Source organism: Cornus florida, unplaced genomic scaffold (genome assembly GCF_030987335.1).
Source record: "Cornus florida cultivar Cherokee Brave unplaced genomic scaffold, ASM3098733v1 CherokeeBrave_3.0.0_Hap2_Chr07, whole genome shotgun sequence".
Classification (NCBI taxonomy): Eukaryota; Viridiplantae; Streptophyta; class Magnoliopsida; order Cornales; family Cornaceae; genus Cornus; species Cornus florida.
The window spans coordinates 14287989-14310600 of record NW_026775577.1 but is presented as its reverse complement, the minus strand read 5'-3'; the positions used below and the strand labels follow the sequence as shown (position 1 = coordinate 14310600).

General features: G+C 34.6%; 1 protein-coding gene across 1 annotated transcript; it reads left to right on the top strand.

Moving 5' to 3' along the window:
• The first annotated feature begins 13423 nt into the window (after nt 1-13423).
• On the top strand, nt 13424-20770 carry LOC132267497 (monosaccharide-sensing protein 2-like). The gene is made up of 5 exons (XM_059768655.1): nt 13424-13502; nt 13822-14388; nt 16214-17106; nt 18366-18553; nt 19203-20770. Exons 1-5 carry the CDS (start codon nt 13424-13426, stop codon nt 19654-19656), a joined length of 2181 nt encoding a protein of 726 aa, XP_059624638.1. The 3' UTR covers nt 19657-20770.
• Nucleotides 20771-22612: the final 1842 nt, after the last annotated feature.

Genomic DNA, 22612 nt, shown 5'->3' with positions numbered 1-22612 from the left:
TATATTAGCTGATTTCATTTTTCATCATGCTACATGCTGGTTTGATTTATTATTAGCACCGTGTGTCCAATAATTTTTTTTTTTTTTTTTTGTATGAGTGCTTCTGTTGGAGGGAGTTAGACTAATGTGCAATGATTGTTACCGACAAACGATTTTGGCAAAGATGCAATTATGTGTATTTGCTGGCAGAATCAAGGAGACAACTTATAGGAAAATTTGAACGTCACCAAGATCATTGAATTGATGCCAATTAAGATTTGCATCCCAATTTAATTTTTTGTTGATTTAGAAACATAGTGAAATTTATCAGTTGTATTAACTTTTATGCATTTTATCACTCTGAGTGAACATATATGTCAGCATTACTGACGTAGGTAAATTACTCTTACCGAGCTTCCATGTTTCGGTGATTGCTAGGTTGATTGCATAAATGATGGACTGATATTTTTGTTCTGAATTTTCAATCACCCAATTGAACTTGCAGATTATTTGTAGTGATTGCATGCATTCCCTGGTTTCAGCTGGCTGTGATCAATGATAAAGAATGTGGAATGTGATATGTCCTACTCAAATTTTAGATTTCTTGGAGACTGCCCGTCATTTATTAATATGGTCTCATAGTCTTGTTACAAATGAAGCTCAGGATTTGTTAATCTAGAAAGAACTGCATAAACTAATATATAGACTATTCTTAATGTGTATATAGTATTGACTCAGACTTGCACTCAGTCCTATTATGCTTGATAATTAATAGGAGCATTATTTTTAATTTAAAGAAAAAAAATGCAAGTTTAGGTTTTTAGAATAGTCCCTTTCCAAGATTTTCCCGTGTTTTTCATCCCTTTCCATTTTTAATTTTTCTTTTTTTTAATTTTTTCTTCTTCCGCTCTTAGCTTGCCTGAACGTTCAGCTATACATGTTCTTCTCTCAACGTTCAGGCTCCCTGTCAACTTCAGCCTTTCCAAAAACCTAAATCTCGATCTAGAATTTTCATTCATCGATCGGCTTGCAAGGCTCGCTCTCTCAAAAACCCTAGACACAGCATCATCAATTGCCTAGATTATTATGACTCATTGTTGTATGCAGATCTACAGATTTTTATTGGCGAGGAAAGGTAAGTCCCTCTATATATGTGTATGCATCTGCATTTTTGTGTATATACGAGTTAGTATTGTTAGATTACTAATTATTATGAGTTCAAAATGTTTGAATTTTCTTTAAATTCTTCAGAACATTCACATTCCTTGTTTGTAATATAACAATTGTTCTGAATTTTTTTTTTTTCAATTTCTCATGTGTACTGTGAACAGTGAACCATTGTTGTTTTTGTGTCCCTTTCTATCCCAGGATTTTCTGCATTGTTGTGTATTTGCAGTGTCAATTATATATTCAATCTGTTTCGTTTGTCACATGGTGTCTCAAATTTTAGTTCAATGAACCAGACGTGTGGAGTCACACTCTTCAATTAGCATTTTCAATTTTCTGTTTTATTTTTTTATTTTTTTGTTTTTCCGTTTTCAATTTTCCGTTTTGATTCTTATTACCCATCTCTTAATACTCTACATTCTTCCCTTTAGTTAGCAGCCCTGACAATTATATAGGCACACCTTTCACATACTTAATGGAGCAAACAAGTCAACTTCCTCCTAAATTGAGGCATTTAAATTTGAAGAAGTCATTCAAACTGGGTATACATTCTCTGCTAACATCATGTTCGAAGGAGGTGATTAGTGTTGGATTTATTGTATTTGTGCTTTCCTATTCTATTTCATCCATTTGTACATATTATTTACCTTTGTTTTTACTTTTAAGGGGAGATTTCTAGATTCAGCCAGCTCTCTAAGAAAAGAATATTGTTTAGAACCTTTTCCTCCTCCTTCCCTGCTCAAATATATATATATATATATATATATATATATATATATATATATATATATTTTAAAAGGTGACACATACATAGAATGTTTGAATAATAAGCAGTGAAAGTTGGTTTAATTATTTATCATAAAGCTTTTTTGTCAATCCTCTCTTTTTATTCATATTTCTTTAGAGGTTTTGGGTGTTAATTCTTATTAATTTTATTTTTGCTTTAAGGGATTCTCCAAAGCATTTCCAAGGTCTACTAATGTTGAGCAAGAAGTTCTCCATCGGCTATTTATACAGGTCTTTCACATGAATTTATATTAAGCTTATAATAATTATAAAAAAAAATTATTTTCTTTGATAAAGTCACTTTGGGGATTTGAATTGCATAGAGCATGACCGTTTGCAGATTTATATTGACATGGTTTTGACAATTTTCCTTTTGTATAAACTGTATTGGGAGATTGGCAGGTTGCTCATGCTGGTTGAGAACAGGAAGGGAAATTAGATCATGGGATTTAGAAAGTTTCTTCTTGGGCTTGCTCAATGGGTTTAATAATTATATACAATTAGTTGGGATTTTTTGATGCAAGCCAAGTTCTTATGTTACTAAAAGTCATGTTGTATACAAAGCTTTTCATATAATTGCATTTTGTAATTTCTGGAAAATCCTGTATTCTTATTCTTCTTCTCCAAATTTCTTTTTATTGTCTTAAAAAAAAATTGCATTTCCTTTTTTCAATGAAAACCTAATTTTCCCCCTTCAAAGTTCTCTTTTATTTTAATCATTCTTAATTTTTTTTTTTTTTTTTTTCTTGAACTCATGTATGATTTATGTTTAGTAACCTTCTTTTCTCTCTTCTTATTCATTTTTATTCACTTATTCTTTAAATTTATTCGTGATATTTTATACACTGAAGGCATGTTTGACAATTGTTTTCTGGTTTGCGTTTTCATTGTCAAATTGGTGAAAAAGATAAACAAGTCCTGAAAATACATTAATGCATTGTTTTTATATAACTATATTTCGGCTTGTTGTCTTATTGCTAGTTGGAAATCTTTCTTTTTGCTATTGCATAACTATATTTCTTATTGTTATTACATGACTATATTTCTGCGCCCCTGACTGCTGTCAAGTTGTGATATACGGGATTACCCTATGTCCTTTGATGACAAGCTACATTTAAAATACTACGGCAGAAAGAGTACAAAGAGAAAAAACATCAGATTCAACCCAGATTTTGGTCGACGAGAATTTAAGTTCAGATATAATAGTCTTTATTTTTTCTTTTTCATTTTTGGGAATTAAGGAGTTGTTTGTTTCCAATCAATCATGATCGTGAGAGAGTTTTTTCCTTTTCTATTTTTTGGTTGTTAATAAGTTGGCTTTTCCACACTATGGTTTGTTGTGGTAATTTGTATGAGAGAGTGGGAGGGCATACTACTGCCTTGTTACATTTAAATTTTGTTGGAGGGAATAGAAGGATCGGGTGATTTCTCAAAGTTAAATGGTAGAAAATGCCAACAGTATTCAGTTTTGGTATGACAAGGTGCGGAAGGAGCGATTATGGAATTTCTCAGAATCACAGTGCACACTGTAGCTTCTGGCATAGATTGTGTTTTTTTAGCATAGTGATGTAAAATGAATAATAATTTAATGCATTTAGTAAGTTTCAAAGATTCCATTTTGGGTCATTATCTATATCTTTAATGTTTCTATGGTTCCTCAAATACTACGTATGTACTAATACTCCATGCTATGCTGTCATTATTACTTCTTCGCATGAAAATATTGAGGTACACATTGTTTCATTCTATTTGTGTACTCTTAGAACAAAAGAAAAGGAGGAAAAGAGGAGAGAAATCTCAACTGGTGTGGTAGTAAATTTCATTGCTTTTTTCTTTTTCTTTTTTCATTGGAGGAGCTCTCTCTCTCTCTCTCTCTCACACACACGCACACACACACACAAACAAACGCACACACGAAGTGATAATTTTGTATCTTTCTATATCCAACATGCTTCTAAAATGTTTTTATGTAAAAGCATTTATCAGCTGAAGAATTTTTTCTTAAATGTTAAGTAATGTTTGCAAACATATGATCAATTTTCTAGACATGTACATGGTATGACCTTGTAGGCACGTAGATGAGTGCTTAGGCAGTTTCAGGAGCCATCCTCTTTGTTTGACCAGGATTAAATTTTTTTTTTTACATTGATTATAATTTACTTCTTAAGTTATTAGTTGGATTTGAATACTAACTTCTCTTTTATGGATTTTACAGGATGAGTTTGAGTCTTTATGCCCTGAAAAACAGATGTGCCTTTTATTACCATCATTGTAAATTTGTAATTATATGGAGTTGTTGGAGTGAAAGTGGTCAGCAATTAGTCGCTCATTTCTAATGTTTGGTCAGCCTTACGCCGTTGGGCAGCAGTCTTTAGAAGCATGTCATCTATGAACGCTTCGATGAAACTAGAGATGGAATAAAACCTAGCTTTTCGTCATTATAGTACTGATTTGTTAAAGGTTCCGATAGGTCTTCTCAAGTGATATTATCGTTGTGCATCATATAGAGTAATCAAATTGTATTTGTCGAAAAACTGATATCTGGTGATGTGGTTCCTTTGATTTTTTAGTACCTTTTAACATTATTGAATTTTAGTTGTTTAGATGTTTTATCATTGCATTTGGCCGTCTTCATCATGTTAGGAATGTTTCTTTTTCCCCCTATCTTCAAGTAGGAACAGCTCTTTGTTGAGTACGTGTTTTCTGGTATCCATGATTGTTGTACTTATATTGGGTAAAATTGCTGAAGAAAAGTTTAGATGGTATGTGTTTAGATTGTGGAAGAACATAATCTGGATTCTGGACTGTGTTTTTTATGAGTACGTGTTTTCTGGTATTCATGATTGTTATACTTGAAACTGGACAAATTTCCCTTCTTTGTGCAGAAAACTTGTTTTAAATGTTTTAGATCTATTATTTAACAAATTAATGTGTTCAGAAGTTGCTCAAGTAAGTGCTTGGTGATTTTATGTAGCTCAATGGGATGCATTTTCTTGAGAAACCATTTCTTGGTTGCATGAGCTACACTAACACACCAGTCATTTCTTTTGCAGAACATTTGTTTAGCACAGCAAAATATGCTGTTATTTTTAAATACTTATAACGTAACTCAGAGAATTCAAATATGGAATTAAGTACTTCTATATTCTATTGCAGCTATGCTCTAGTTTCTTTAGAAAGAGGGAATAGGTTCCCTTTTTCCTTTTTTCCCAGTGAATTGTAAGAGGGAATAGATTGGTTTGTTAGAGCTTAGGATCATATCCCTGATGCTTTGATTTCTGTTGGCCCCTTTTCAAGGAGTTCAGAATACCTTTCTTTCCAGGAAATTATTTTTCATATATGTGTCCTTGTGTGATTGTAGATGTTCTTTCTTGAGTTTGTCTCATTCAATTATACTTTATATATTTATATATATATACTCCATTTTGTATCTTTATCTATATCTTCAATGTTTTTAGGTTTCCTCAAATACTACATTTGTACTAATACTCCATGCTATGCTGTCAAATTTTCAGGCCGTTACTTCTCTGCATGAAAATATTGAGGTACACGTTGTTTCAGTCTATTTGCGTACTCTTTTAATTTTTACTATGTTCAACATATTTGGCTTTGTTAAGAAATAGAAAAAAAAAGGAGGGAGGGAGGGAGGGCGGGAGGGAGGGAGGGAGGGGACCTAAACTGGTGTAGTAGCAAATTTCATTGTTTGTGTTTTTTTTTTTTTTGTTTTAAATGGTTACCCTCTCTCTCTCTCACACGCACACACATGAAATGGACCATTTTTGTATCTCTTTAGATTCAGCATGCTTGTAAAATTTTTTGATGTAAAAGCTGGTTGGACCCACCAGAGTCAGCTAATTCAGATTACAAAACTTACGTTTTGCATACTTTAAATCATCATCATTATCATCGCTGTAAACAAATCAACTGATTCCCTGTCTTACGATTGATCTACTCTTACTTTCCCCATTGACTTCAGTTTTGTATTCTTGTCATTTTTTTTTAATTAATTAAAGAAGTTAAGAATTAAACTACAAATGGACGGCCTAGATCATAATCCAGTCACGTTTTCTCTCTTTGAATAACCCTCGAAACACCATTGAACAATGTCATGTATGTCTTCATTCACTTCATGGCCTCTCTAGCTCACCACCTTCCTTCTCTCTTCCTCTTCATGACCCTTCTTTACACCTCCGTCAATTGCAAGTCTGTAAAACACTGCCTGCCCTTCTCTCGACTGCGGTAACAGTTTCGTCATGCAGTGGCCAACAACCAATGCTCCACCTCTACAGCAACCTCTACGGTGTGAAAAGAATTTACTTTTCTGAAAATACCCTTACCATTGCCTATAGCGACATAATCAACTGTGTCTCTGTCCTGTGGCACCACGTGGTGTTACATTAAACTATACTTTGGACAATAAGCTGCTATGTTTTTCTATAATTGTACATTGTATCCACCTTCACTTCCATCTGTAGAATGTTCACGATACGGTGCTAAGCGTTCTTATGTGTTCACCAAGGGAGCGATTCCGGAGTTTAATTGGCCAGAGGTACTGTGAGTCAACAGTGACCGTCCCTGGTGATTGACAAAGCAGTAGATCATGGTCTTCTGGTTAATGTTTATGCAGGAGCCTTGCCTGGTGGATTCAAATTAACATGGCGAATACCGGACAGTTTGTGCCAATCGTGTGAGGCCACTGGTGGAGTTTATATATAATATACAGGTGATTGTTACACCTATAGCTAATTTTTCATTCTTATACATGCACTTGGGTTGAGATTAGTCTTTGTGAAAATTAATTCAAAATTTCATGAGCATGATTATGAAGAGGACTGACTTATATATATAAATATACACAGGTGATTTTTTTTTTTTTTAATGCGAATTCTCGGTTCATATTTGGAGATTTATCCAGCACAAATGCAGGTTCCACATCCTACCATCTAACTGGAATGATCTTATAGCTTGGTCATCACATCATTAGAAAGATGGGAAGAAAAATCATTCGGTTTGGCTGTGCAAATTGAGTCTCAGCAGCATGTGTGTACAACATTTGGAAGGACCGTAATGCAAGGTTCTTTCAAGGCAGAGAGAGTCGACATCCAAGCTACTCTTGAATGTCGGGACAGGGACAATTAGAGGCAAGCTTCTTAGCACGAAATGGAATGGAAGAAGAAGAGCTGTCAGTTTAGGTTTTCACGGATCCGGATCTCCCCTCCACCTACTTTTCCAATGGCGTTCATTCCTTGAATCAACAGAGATGTTGGTTGCTCTGAATGATCAAGAGCATTTTCCATCTGTTGAAATTATGGCTGTTATGTTGTTAATGTCTTTTGCGCCTTCATGGACTAGTGGGCACGAGGGTGTGATGGTGGTTGTTGGACTTTAAGTAGGGCTGCAACTTGGGCGGACTAACTCAGCCCAACCCGAAAATTTGAAATTTGGGCTCTAAGTTTACAAATTGGGTTCATGTTTGGGTTGGGTTTTGTCAAAATTCAGACATATTCGGGTTGCGTTAAGGCTTAACCCGAACCCAACGCAACCCAAAACCCAAAACAAAATTTCATTTTTTTCCCCTCCTCTCTCTCCTCTCTCTTCTTCTTCTCTCTCCCTCTCTTCATTCTCTTTCTCTCTCTATAGTCGTCCCCATACATTCAAGTTAGCAGTTGCAGAGAGAGAAAGGGGGCAAACTTGAGAGTTGAGAGACAGCGGCTGAAGCTTGCGAACGGCGAACCCGAACTGGAACAGCGGGTGATGGAAATTGAAAGATCTGGGTTTTGATTTTTGATTCTTGCCGTTGAACTTTTGATTCTTGCAGATCTGGTTTTGATTCTTGTAGTTGGGTTTTGATTCTTGCAGCGGGCGATATGGGTTTTGAATTTTTGATTCTTGTAGACAGATAGATAAAACTGAAATATATGGGTTTTGAAGTTCTGATTCTTGTAGATTTTGTAGTTTGCAGGGGGGGGGGGGATGATTTGCCCTAAATAAAATATAATATATATATATATAATTTGTTTTTTTAATAATAATATAATCAAATATATAATATATATATAAGTTTTCGAAAATTTAAAAAAAAAAAAAAAAAAAATCCTCAACCCGTTAACTTGACCCAACCCGTTCGAAAATATTCGGGTTGAATTATGATCATAATTCATGTTGGGTACAATTCGGACTGGTTCAACCCAACCCGATTTGGGTTGAGGTTGGATTGGGATTGGGCTGGTTAATTTGCAACCCTAACTTTAAGCCTTGAGACACATTGGATATTTTATATGTTTCTAATTTTTGTTAGCAAATTTTTTTGGCATCGTACAAAGTATGTTGTTACAAACACAATTCGCCGGGTAACGGTTTCCATTGGATCCTAAACGTGCTAGTATCCGTCGTAACAAACAAAACAAAGGCGCTTAGCAAAAATTTAGAAATTTAAGTTAGTGTCTGGCTCACATTAAATGGGCCAATGGGCCAATTTCGGTCAGTGTCTAGCCCACAAAAAATGGGCCAATTCCAGACTCGTGCTAGACCGGATGATGGACCATCTCATCTTCTTTTGTTTCAAAATAAAGCTTGTTTGGCCTTTGGTGAAGGTGTGAGAGTCAGAGAGTACTTGCATATGTAAAAAATTTATGCACGGATTAAAATTCATATGTAAAAAATTTATGCACGAATTAAATTTTAATCGTTGGATATAAAAGCATATAATGGAATCTGATAATTAATACTTGAGGTGTGCGTATATTTTTCTGCACATCAAAAAGCAAGTGAACATTTTTGTATACATATATATATACCAAAAAAAGAAAAAGAAAAAAAAATGTTATATGGATATGTTTGTGTTTGTATTATGTATCACTTGCTTGGTTGATATTTTATTTTTCTTTTTAATGATTTTAAGCATCAAAATATAACCCGAGAATAGCACTGGAACAAGTTCGATGGTTGAGTTTCTATATTGCTATAATCTAAGAGAAAGTCATTTTTTTTGTAAATAATAAAAATAATAATAATATTATTATTATTATTATGTAGTCTAATAAGTGAACTAATCAGACTGTTTCACTGTGGTGGAGTGTGATTCCCATTTACAACGAAATAGTTGGACTAGCTAGTTTGAATGTTGTATCAACTCTTTCTTGTTTTGACTCAAAAGACCTCCAATTTGGTTATAAAAATCAAATTATGGATGTGATATATATATATATATATATATATATATATATATATATATGTGGATCTATATTATATTATATAAATTAAAATATAAAATGTAAATCTTAATTCCCTAATGGTGCATCCACCACCGCTATAAGGAATCAACTAAGATTCCCTTTCAATTAGAGAGCTCACGTTGTGGACACAACGTGCTACCGAATATGTGACATAAGTAAAATAAAAACTTAATTATAATAGAATTAGAAATATTATTATACTCGGGGTACATATATTTTATACACATGCATGTACATATTTTTAATTTCAAGGATTACATAACAGTTAACACCCTACTTTTTGGCTGCAGACATCTCTAATCTATCCTTTTTTGATCCATACGCCCATCTATTGATTTTGTTAAGATGTGACAAATTATATATATATATATATTATATACCTAATAATGTGTATATATTATTATAATGTATTCAATGTTTAAGCAATTGGCTGCATGAAGCATGCATGCCAACCAATCAACCAAGATCACCTCACTTGGCAGTTGAATAATAATTCCTTAATTTGATGAAGCTCTCACATGCGCCCATGCGAATATGCAGACCAACACAAAGCACATTCCAATTTTCAAGAAAAATCAAGCTAAGCTTATAATGAAACGCATGTCAAAGTATGAGTAGATATTGGGTGTGTTTTGTGTACCGGGTTAATTTGAGCTGTGTATGCGTGAATAACACATATCGGCATTATGAATAATTTAGATTAACTCGGTGTACAGTGCAAAATCAATGAATGAGAGGGACAACGGCCCAATATGGAGCAAGAGAGGATCTCGCTATCAATTCGACTCATGTAATAAGCACTGAAGCCTCTCTTTTGTGATGGATTGCACGAGCTAGCTCTAGGTCTCTCTTTGCTGATTTTCTTGAGGCCAGGAAACGATTAGTGTACATATTTTACAGAATCATGAAATCAAAATAGTCGATAAAGTAACTCGCAGATATGAAAATAAATGTATTCAAAAGTTTTGTCTAGACAAGATATGCTGAGCGTACTAAATATTTATTCTCACAATATAGCCAATGAAAAGGTTCACTGATTTATTTTAGTAGGGACAATCATGAACAATAATAAAAATAAATTTGTTTAATAAAAAAAGAACTCTTAAGCATTGTGTATTTTTAATATAAAATTGAGATCAAAGAAGATTATTTTCTACAACTATATAGTAAACCATACTTAATGGTTTAAAAAAAAAAAAAAAAAACTTGAAAAAGAAGAAGAAGAAGTTATATTCCGAATTTCTGACCCTTCTCTCAAAATATGGATTTCTTGAGCTATATTTTGTAAGACGTCTTTTTTTTTTTTCTTTTTTTTTTTTTAAATATTTGAAATACTAATATTTTCATAATAATTAAAAAAAAAAAAGGAAAAAAAGTTATTGAGATTGTATAATTTCTTTCATTAAACTAAATTTATAGTTAATATGATGCATACTAAGACCAGTGGTATAGATCGATGAACCTGACTCCTCTAGAGGGCTGGGATCATTCCACACGCTATGCTGTGTTGCATAGAATTATTACTGTTTGATATCGATGTATTTTAATATTTATTATCTTCCATTATTAGGCTCTATAAATATAAACCACAAGGTTGTAATCCTATATATTTTGTGATTTAAATAATTGATTAAATAAATTGTTTTCTATTGTCTTTTAAAATGATATATAATTTTAATTATTCGAAATGCGTGTGTATAAAAATAAAATAAAAAATAAAGTTTCTTCTATAAGTATAATTTGATCCAAAATCAACATTAAGACTTTCCTATTTACGGGGAATTTTTTATAAAGAAGATTCCTTACTACTCCATAATTAAATATAGATTATGATCTATATTTATTTGACATAGGATTTAAATTGCCTTTTTTAATAGAGTGATAATACTAGCACAGCTAATGTTGAGCTTGAAAGGGTTGAATTGAATATAAGCTGGCCAAAATTTATTACAATTTTTCTTTGTTTCCATTTCATTTACTCCTATTATTTTCGAAATTTCTTATAAGTAACTTATTTTATTATTATCATTATGTCACAACCTGTTATGTAAATCCCGGAAGTGTCTACATAACTGGAGAGTATCCCAACAACGTGGAACGTCATAATTGTCATAATTACACTTAACATATAATAGAACAAGATCAAAAATAAATATTCATCTTTTTTGTTGTCTTCTATTTTTTTTTTTTTTTTTTGATCGTGAAAGAGTTAAATGCCACATTTAAAAAGTCAAAGTATTAATTTTTTTAAATATTACCAAATTAACTTTCATGCATTGAACTTTTATTAAACGATCACATTCCTTTGAACTCATTACAGATAGATTTAATAATAAATTAATTATTAATATAAAAAAAAATGCTATACTTCACTAATTTCGAGTGATTTTATTTTGAATTAGGTGGCTACCATTTGTAAGCTTATTTAATTGTTTTGTGTATTTTAAAAGCAATTTTCTTAATATAGGAAAGACACAAAATAATAATAATAATAACCAACTTATGATTATAGAATCCAAACCCTAATATAACAAAATAACTTGAATTACTGTCTTGGTTTGGGACACTCTTTCTTCTAAATTTTCAAATATTAAAATTAAAAGTTACAATTTTATGAAACCTAATTTACATAATTCACTTAAAAAATTTAGAATTGTATTTTGATTTAATATTTTTTTCTTATTACAGTTACATTTTAAAGAAATACTTAACAAAGACATAGAATAGTTGAAAAATAAAGAGAGTGCATAATATATATACACACACACTCTTATTTATATAATAAAAAATATTAGTAGAGAAAAATACATTAGAGATAGAAAGAGAAATTTAGTGTAATTATTCATTCTTTCCTATTCTTTCAATTGACAATTCAAACACATATGCATAAATGAAATATGTATTAAAATAGATGACATTAAAATCTCACGTATCTTTTAAAAAATTAAATTTAAAAAATAAAAGACATTTATTTTGATACGAAGAATAAACAGTATTTACACAATGGGGGCGGGTGTGACACGAGGTCTAACAACATGAAATATGCAAGAATCAATGCAAGTATATTATGGGGGCATAACTATAAAATGTATATAATATATATGTAAGTCTATGAAAAACAGATCAGCGAAGCACGTTCTTCGGTGGTATCGTACCAAATTCAATTTTGAACTGGTAATGCTCTCCTTTTCTCTCTCTATGTGATTTTGACATGTAGCGAAGAGAGATACTATTCATTCTCTTGCCATTTTCTTCATCAAGATAATAAAAACAACTTTGAACCCTTTTTTTTTACTTGTTTTATACAGATCTGTAGTTCACAGTTTGGCAATCTATTGTCCTAAAACACTGTTCGATTGATTTCGTGATATTTTGCAGAATTTTCCATCAAAACTGCACAAATTCAAGAGCCAATAGAGCTAGCCATCTTGCATTATCGTTTTTCATATAAGATGTTGCAGGGACCATGAGATTTTAACATTTTTTGCAATCACTGTTCTTGAATCGCTTGCCATCTGCTTGGTTCTCTCTGTTTCTCCGAGGTACCTCTCTCTCTCTCTCCCTATTTATATATAGATATATGTGTATTGCGTTTTCCATATATAGATATACGTGTAATGTGTGTGTTCGGATTGGTTCCTGAACTGCATTTTGTGCTTATATGTTCTTCCTGTTTTCCAAATGTTACTCAATATACGTATATGTATATGTATATATATGTCCAATTTTGATCCTGTTGTATGGCCTGATCAGATTGGGAGCATTGGGTAATGTACGTTTATATCATATATATACACATGAGTGATACACGCATACATGTATTGCCTTCGATGGGTTGCACAGTTACTTTATTCAAAATTCAATCACTTTCTTTTAGAGCATCTACATTGAATTGGCATTGATCTCATTGTGGTTGTGAATATAAGATCCTGTATTGTATGCGCTAGCTCGACTGGTAAGGTCTTTGGGATTACTCTCCTTGCATCTTAGACGTAGACAATGTGATTGCGTGCATCCAGAGTTTGGGCATCATCCAAGAGTCCAAAGTGGCAAGTGGGTGGGTGGGGATTCTTTTATTTAAAAAAAGACATATTTTGTGGCTGTAGGTTCAACTACTTGAATTGGGAAAGAATTGCATTATTTTATTGTATTTTTGTTTGTTTTGACACAATAAAAGGGCTAATTGAGAAAAGGTTTAGAAGTTCAGTCAGTGATTTTACTCTTTTGGATTGAAGTGTTCCATTTATTTCGGAAGGATGAACGGAGCTGTGCTAGTAGCAATTGCTGCAGCAATTGGCAACTTGTTGCAAGGATGGGATAATGCAACAATTGCAGGTAATGTTTTGTGATTTTTATGCTTTTTAGCTCATTTGTGATTGATGCATTTTATGGAAAATCCTGTTGAATACAAGCTCGTCTTATGAATACAAATCCCATATGGTCACTTTGTGCTTTAGTAATATCATTTTCAATATATATATATATATTTAGCAAGACACTTCTTATCTTCACAGCAGATACTCTTTCTGTTTACACCTAAAAAAAAAAAAATTTATTTTTTATCACTGTTTAGTGTTCACTATATGTACAGATTCATATTGTGCCAGGAACAAATATTTTGTTGTTAAAAAGAAATAAATTGGATCTATTGCAGGGGCTGTTCTGTATATCAAGAGGGAATTTAATCTACAGAGTCAACCAACTATAGAAGGTCTAATTGTAGCCATGTCACTTATCGGGGCCACAGTAATCACAACATTCTCTGGACCTGTATCAGATAATCTTGGACGGCGACCAATGCTGATAATATCATCTATTCTTTATTTTCTGAGTGGCTTGGTAATGTTATGGTCTCCCAATGTTTATGTACTGCTTCTGGCAAGGCTCTTGGATGGATTTGGAATTGGTCTCGCGGTTACTCTTGTTCCTGTCTATATATCTGAAACAGCCCCGGCAGAAATAAGGGGCTTGTTAAATACCCTTCCACAATTCACTGGTTCTATTGGAATGTTTCTGTCATACTGCATGGTCTTTGGAATGTCATTGACGGAATCTCCGAGTTGGAGGTTGATGCTTGGGGTTCTTTCTATTCCTTCTCTTGTTTTTTTTGCATTGACAATACTATTCCTGCCTGAGTCTCCTAGGTGGTTAGTGAGTAAAGGGCGGATGCTAGAGGCTAAAAAGGTATTACAGAGACTACGCGGCAGGGACGACGTCTCAGGTTCGTCAGTTGGTGCTGTTTCTATGCAAAGAATATGAATTCTTTCTCTGCTACAGTATATAGTATCTTTGCATTGTCTGGCTAGTTTTTGTTCACATTTTAAATTAGTTGTTAAAAGCTTCCTAGATGGCCGAATGCATTTTTCAGTCTCTTTTACTAGTTTCTTATACGCTAATATAAACTTTAATTTATTTAACTCCCAAAAAAGCTTCTCAAGTGTTTCATGGCCATTTCATATGAGCTTCATCTCTAAATGCTGGAATTCTCTATTTGTCTTGGGACATGAGGTGGCAAAGTTCATATTTCAGTTGTTCTCTCCTTCACAATGAAAATTGATATATCTGTATTGGGTGCTTTCAGTCATCTCTGTGATCTTATCACTTACAGAAAGGGAAAATATTTCTAGTTTGTTCAATAAAGACACAAAAGCAGCTACATACCAAGAATCTGATCTCAGATTTTTCAATGTCCTACTCTCTGGACATATGTAACACTCATGCATCGAATTGGTAGTATATGTTGGCTTTGTGATCATATAATATGGCACCTATTAATATTCTTTGAAATATTTATCGATGCTAGTTAGTACACGATTTGAATTTATTCGCTACATTAATCCTATCTAAAGGGGCCTTAGCTTTGGGAATTTGCTTGTTTGGGGACTTCCTTTCCTAGGATGTGGACACACATTCTATGATGAAAGGTGGGTACTTTATTTTGGTCTTCAATATGTGCTTTATCTGGTAATCATATTTCTTTCAATTGAAAGTTCAATGCTATATAATTAAAAGATTTAAGTACTAATACTCATCAAGGTAGAAGTAAAAGTCATGTTTCTGGCGTTCCCTCCTTAGTAAAAATCCTATAAAGTAAAGAATGCCTGGACCAAACACATACTCATACATGCATTTTAATCATACAGTAGATATATGCATAGATACATGCGTACAATACAAACAGGCAAGTACACGCACACACTTACACACGTTAGTTTTATATCTTTTAGACATAGGCTAATTGTATTTCAGTGTTGAGATTTCGTGAAACTTAAGTGAGGACGCAATTTTCCTTAGTAGTTAGTTTTATATCTTTTAGACATATGCTAATTGTATTTCAGTGTTGAGATATCGTGAAACTTAAGTGAGGACTCAAGTTTCCTTTGTAGTTGCCAAGCAACAAGATTTTATGTGATCATCTCTAGTAGTAAGACCAAGTATTAGCAAGTAATTTCTCAACTTAGACGAATCACGTCACTATTCGTTCTTCTTCTTTGACCCCATTGCCTCCCCTCTCTCCAATTAGTTGTGGCAGTCCTCTTGCTACAGACATTGCAGTTGAAGTGCAAACTAGTTCCTAATTTATGAGCACATTCGGGCAAACAAATTCTAATAGCCTGACACTCTTTTTGTTCAACAAAAATATCAGGAGATGCTTTATTCTTAATTATTTAGAGTAACCACTCTATGCATTTTTTATACAAGATATACGCATTTCTTGAGAAATGTGAATAATGTTTAATGCATAGTTCCATTTAAGAATTTCCTTTCAGTGACACAGGAAAAAAGAAAAAGAATTTTTTCCTTACTTTGTTGGAGAAATCTAAGTCCATTCATTTCATGACTAGTAGTTAGCAAAGAGAATTTTTTATAGGAGATATCCCACTTGTTCTACTATTATACTTTTATGGTGAAAGACAAAACACATCAGAAACTCTAGTGTTATAACTTATTTGCTATTGAAATTTGGCATTGTTTATGGATTCTTCAGTATCCTTCATATAATTGAGATTCCGATTTTAATTCTTGACGCTCATTCTGATCCACAGGTGAAATGGCTTTGCTGGTCGAAGGTCTTGGTGTTGGAGGTAAAACATCTATAGAAGAGTACATAATCGGCCCTGTTGATGAGCTCACCAATGACCAGGAACATGAAGAAGATAAAGATCAAATCAGGTTATATGGTGCTGAAGAGGGCCACTCATGGATTGCAAAACCTGTCACTGGCGGGAGTACTCTTGGTCTGGTGTCCCGCTACGGGAGCATGGCAAACCAGAGCATGTCTCTTATGGATCCTATGGTCACTCTTTTTGGCAGTGTTCATGAGAAGATGCCAGAGATGGGAAGCAGGCGAAGCATGCTTTTTCCCAACTTTGGCAGCATGTTCAGTATGCTAGACCAACATAGTAAAAATGAACAGTGGGATGAGGAAAACCTCCAGAGGGATGGTGAGCACCATGCACATGATGCTTCTGGGGCTGAATCTGATGACAATTTAAGGAGTCCATTGCTCTCCCGTCAGGCCACAAGTATGGATAGGGACATGGGCCATTTTGCATCCAACAATGAACCGATCAGTGGTATGGGAATTGGTGGTGGTTGGCAGCTGGCATATAAATGGTCTGAGAGGAAAGGTGAAGATGGAAAAAGGGAAGGACTTCAAAGAATATTTTTGCACCAGGAAAATGTGCCTGCATCTCGTCGTGGGTCACTTGTTGCAATTCCTGGAGGTGATTTCCATGCAGAAGGTGAATTAATTCATGCTTCTGCTCTGGTGAGCCAGTCTGCCATTCATTCCAAAGATGTTGGTCAGAATCCTTTTGGAGAGGCAATGGTTCAGCCATCTGAAGCTTCTGCTAAAGGGTCAAGTTGGGGTGACCTTTTTGAACCAGGGGTCAAGCATGCATTGATTGTTGGAATTGGTATTCAAATACTTCAGCAGGTATGATAACGTTCCATTGAAGGTCATTATAAGATTGGTTAAATTAAGATTTGAATATGATGCTGAGTTTTCCAGCTGAGCTGTTGTAGATATTACTTGTGTCATGGATAGGCATTTTTCTCATACTGAAATTTGAATTTCCTTTTAATTTCAATGAAAACTGGGCATCCTTAGAACCTGTGAACAAAATGTTCTATAATTCTTTTCCATGATAATCACATGCAGTTTGTGAACTACCATGCAAGGGATATTAACTAGAAATTTCGTCGAGTTCCAAATAGATTTAAATATTTGGGTAACCGGATACTTGATCTTAAGTTCTCTGTGAACTCACTGATGTGAGTCCCTTACACACACTGGCAGTATGTTATGCGTCTAGTTAAGTATAAACTCTTGTTCAAAAATCACAATCTCTTTGCTATTCGAAATCATCCTTTCTATTAAAATGCTGATGTTTGAAGTATATGCTCTGCCTCAACTTAGTAGTTCCTATCATTTCGACGATCTGATTTAGCACAAGATCAACATTTTTTAGTGCTTATTTTCAAAAGGATTTGCCATACAACCTGATAATTATCCCTAAAGGTGGGATTGGGCATTTGTTGTGGCCTTCGGAAACTAAGCCTAACCTAATAACAGAACTAGTAATGGTAGGAAGCCCTTCCATTAATTTGCCACTTATATATGATTTTTTTAAGTCAACTGATTTGTTGTAACATATATTTATAATGGTTCCTTTTTTTAGGTTTCTCTTTCTTATCTTAGAAGTGGCTTATAATCCCCTGTATGAATATCTATCTGTAAAGCATGATCTATAGAATGTTTGGTGAATGGACATTGTGAAATTAGGGCTCGAAGCCCTTACTTAAATAGGGCTTCAACCCCAACCATTCCGCCATCTCCAATGATGTTATGTTATCTGAACTCCCATCAACAGTGATCATCTTTGCACTGACCAATTCCGACATTGGACAGCATTTCATGGAAAAATCCCAACTAGACAGACAAATATGATTTAAAACGCATTTGAATTGAGCCCAAACTAGTGACGTCATTCAACTCTTAAGGATGATCTTACCTTAAGCTTTCCTAAGCCATTCTAGTTGCAACACTTTAAGCTATTAAACATGATTTGCTTGTATATGATTATTCACAATGAGCAATCGTAAGTTTGGCCAACCTTGTCATGATTTGTTTTCCATCTATCTATGTATTTATAGTATTGCATGCTTCTCATGGATAATTTTATTTATGTGCAGTTTTCTGGCATAAACGGGGTTCTCTACTATACTCCTCAGATTCTTGAACAAGCAGGTGTAGGAATTCTTCTGTCAAATATAGGCATTGGTTCAGACTCTGCATCTCTCCTTATAAGTGCTATAACAACCTTGTTGATGCTTCCGAGCATAGGTATTGCTATGAAATTGATGGATATTGCAGGCAGAAGGTAATTTTCTATTTTGTTGAGGAAGCTTGAACATTTTAAAGAAATTATTTGTTCTTGTTTTGGAAGTTTCTTTAACAACTAAAACGTGGGTCGCAAATCGTCTTCGCATAGTGCATTTTTATTAAAACATTGGTTGTTTTTTCGGTTGATAATGGTGGTGTTGGGCTTCTTAGAGAACCTCAATATTCCACCACCTCACCTCGTACACACGTTGGCTTTCTTTACCCTATTCTATTCTCATGCTCTACTTCCTACTTATCTCTCGGCACTGTCAGCAACTCGAAATGCCATGTGATGCTTTTTTTTTTTCCCCCTCTACATGCCTCTTTCTTTTCCTTACTTTTTCATGTAAAAACAAATGTTGAAATTAAATTTGCAGGTAAGTAAAAATATTGGGAGAATCTAATTATGGTTAAAGTCAGTAAGATGGAATAATGTATTCTTCATGAAATTTTTACTGTGACTTGTAGTTATATCTTGACTATGTGGCTATGACATCTCCAATATTATCGAATAAGGATGGTGAGTAACTGTTCTATAAAATAGAGAACAGATTTCAAATCATTGAAGCTGCTTAACTTCCTTAAGTTCATCCTTTTCTTTTTTAGGGGGAATCCCATTTGTGTCTTAACCATCTAATCTTCTCCAGGTCGCTGCTGCTAACTACACTACCTGTCTTGATATTGTCATTAATCGTACTAGTTGTTGGCAACATTGTAAACATGAGCTCCATCGTCCATGCCGTGATATCAACCATCAGTGTTGTGCTCTACTTCTGCTTCTTTGTCATGGGCTTTGGGCCAATCCCGAATATCCTCTGCTCGGAGATCTTTCCTACCCGTGTTCGAGGCCTCTGCATTGCCATATGTGCTCTTACATTTTGGATTGGGGACATCATTGTCACTTACTCACTCCCTGTTATGCTCAATTCAATTGGCCTAGCTGGTGTCTTTGGCATCTATGCTGTTGTGTGCACCATCTCGTGGTTCTTTGTTTACTTAAAGGTTCCCGAAACAAAGGAAATGCCCCTTGAAGTCATCACAGAATTCTTCGCCGTTGGCGCAAAGCAAACTGCTGACACTGCTGCAGTTGCCAAAGCTTAGGTTTAAAGTTTTGGCTGGATTTTGTTTCTCCTGGAACGCAAGCTGATTACGACGTTTAACAAACACTGATCAGATTGAAGGTTGCTTGTTCATAATACTGAAGTGATTGGCGAAATCTGAAGAAAAAAAAAAACATCATATTAACGAGATTTGGACCGGTGGAGCACTAGCTTAATCTTGAATCTTTAATTTTCTTTCTGTGCAATTTGATTTTTGGTATTCTTTTCCCTCCACTACTGTCTTCCCAGGGATGTTTGAAGGTGGGCGCGGATTCTCTCTGGCGTTTATCAATGCTTAGTGTACCTATATTATCGAATTCTCAAATTTTGTCCATGCATTAATTTGGTGAACATTTTTTCTGAGTACATTCAATGGTCATCTGATTTGTAAAGTTCTGCAAAATTTTGGAAATCCATTGGGTACTTGCAGGTGATTCAACACCATTGTTCTTAACAGAACTTGAGACATGAAGAGTGCATAGACACTTCTGTTATTTTGCATTGTTGGCTAAATGAATCATCTGATCTCATGCTGTTGTTGTGGTCCAAGTGAGGGTTTTTTTTTTTTTTGAATAACGGGGTATCCTGACTATCGACGGAACATGCGCAAAGCGCTTCCTTCAAGTGTTTTGCATTTTTCCATTTTTCGGGCCAGAAAGTCCCGTGTGGAACCTGCTACCCGAATTGTTGTGTACGGGAATTTCAGTTGGGTCTAATTGCATCTCATGTATTTTACTTAATGTATTTTATGTGGGTTTTACATAGTTTGTGTATATATGTTTTTGTGTGATGTAAAAAGAAAAGAAATTAAAAAAAAAAATTTAAAGAAAAAGTGATGGGACCCACCTCAACCATTTGAGTGGCCTAGAGACCATTTTGATCTCATTCTCACACTCTCTCCCCCAATTCTCATCTCATTTTTTTTTTCTTTTTCTTTCCAAGTGAACTTAAATCCTAGAAGTTCTCCCTCAATTTTTGGAGTTTTTGAGTGCCGTTTGCGGCAAATTAAAGAGTAAGTCGAGATCTACGTTTTGATCGGAGCAAATCTTTGTTTGGTGCACTTTGAAATTTCGAATTTCTAGGGCTTGGAATATAAATTTGAGGTTTTTCTTCAAATTGAGGTAGGGGTTCCTAATTCATGACTTCTTAAGCCTTAAATGAGTTTATTTCTCCATGATTTATGATTTAACATGTTACATTGTGTTGATTTTTCCTTAAAATGAATTATGTGTTGTATATGAAATTATATGCTTATGTGAAATAGATGATTTATGTGAGAAAGCATGCTTATGTGAAAATTTTCATGTTAATTATATACAAATTGTTGAAATTTGTTGTATGGAAACAAGTTAATTTTGTGAGTTGTAAAGTTCCTTATTGACATAGCAGTGGAAAGCATGAGACATTTATGCATATCATTGGGCATGAATGGGAAAATTTTGATTTAAATGAAAAGTAAATGGTTTTTGGGAAAAAGGTTTGCGAAAACCCGGACGCCTGGGAACTGCCTAGTGGTCCGTGGTGTTAATGTAATCTAGAGGGAAATTGAGCTATCTAGGCCTAGACGACGCCATGGAGATACCATGTGGTTGGGGATTTCTAGCCAACTTTCTCCTCGTGACGCCATAGAGGTGCTATGGATCGAGTTGCATTGACGGTTTGGATTGGTGAAACGGAATTGTTTGGGAAATTAGGGAGAGAGACACTTCATGACATTGCATTTCATTGCACGGCTTAATTTAATTACGACTTGGAATGTTGATTTTGTGCTTCGTTTACTCGGTATGGCACGACCCCGCTTCTATATTTTCCATTCATTGTTGGATTTATTGGGTTTCAAGAGATGTGTCTTAGGCACCATTTACTGAGCTTAGGCTTACCCCGTTATTATTTAACATTTTTCAGGGCTTGGGAAAAAAGTGGCAGATGACGGTCCACCACAAGTCTAGTTTGAGGACTTGAAGTTTTTTTTTTGCTACCTTTTGTGTATATGAACCATTCTTTTGTAAAGCCTAAATTTCCAGATTGTATCAGTTGTAAAGCATAGCTATGTAATTCAATTATGATAATTGACTGTGGTTTAATGTAAAAGTAGAACTATGTTGGCATCTTGGTAATGAATGGAAATTGTTAGCATATTCTGTGATTGATTATGGATGTTTTTAACTCTATATTATCATACATTGTTGTTGTGAATCCGAAACTAAGTGATTATCAGGTTTGGCTCACTAAGAGCCCAGGTTTTCGGACTATTAGGCTGCATATAGCAGCTATTCAGGGCTTGTCGGCCAACTAACAAGGAGAATCAGCCGACCGACAAAGCTATCCGGTCATGCCGTGTCAGAACGACCGACCACATAAGTCAGAACGACCGACCGGGTAGGCCATCCGAACGAGCATACCCTGTTAGACCAATGGGTATGCCATCTGAACGATCATACCCTATCAGACCGACCGACCGGGTAGGCCATCCGAACGAGCATACCCTGTTAGACCGACCGATCGGGTAGGCCAGCCGAACGAGCAAGCCCTGTCAGCCGACCAACCAAGGGCTATCAGTTGGCCGACCCTTCCTCACTGACTTGCACATTTGACCCTCTTTATAAGTTGTGTCTTAAAGCATTTTGGATAATGGATTGACTCGTCTGACAGTTATGGACACAGGAAATGATTATATGACTTAGTTGACCTCGGGTTCGGATAAGGACCCGGTTAACTATTCGGACCCACTGGTTCGGGTCGTTACATCAAGTAAAGTTCGGATTATGTTGCGGGAATTATTTACACCTAGGAGGAATCGATCTTAGACCCACGTCTATGTGATTTTTTTTTTTTTTACCTCCCATCTTTTTATTTTTATATTTTTTATTTTTTATTTTTTTAAGGGTTTCACACAAGAAGCTAATGCATACCAAACACAAACAAGAAAATTTTCCATGTTGCTTCAAGATTGCTTA

Coding starts and splice junctions, on each gene's coding strand:
- LOC132267497 (XM_059768655.1), top strand. CDS start 13,424: ATGAACGGAGCTGTGCTAGTAGCAATTGCTGCAGCAATTGGCAACTTG. Junction 14,389..16,213: donor CGGCAGGGACGACGTCTCAG/GTTCGTCAGTTG, acceptor TCTGATCCACAG/GTGAAATGGCTTTGCTGGTC. Junction 18,554..19,202: donor ATGGATATTGCAGGCAGAAG/GTAATTTTCTAT, acceptor AATCTTCTCCAG/GTCGCTGCTGCTAACTACAC.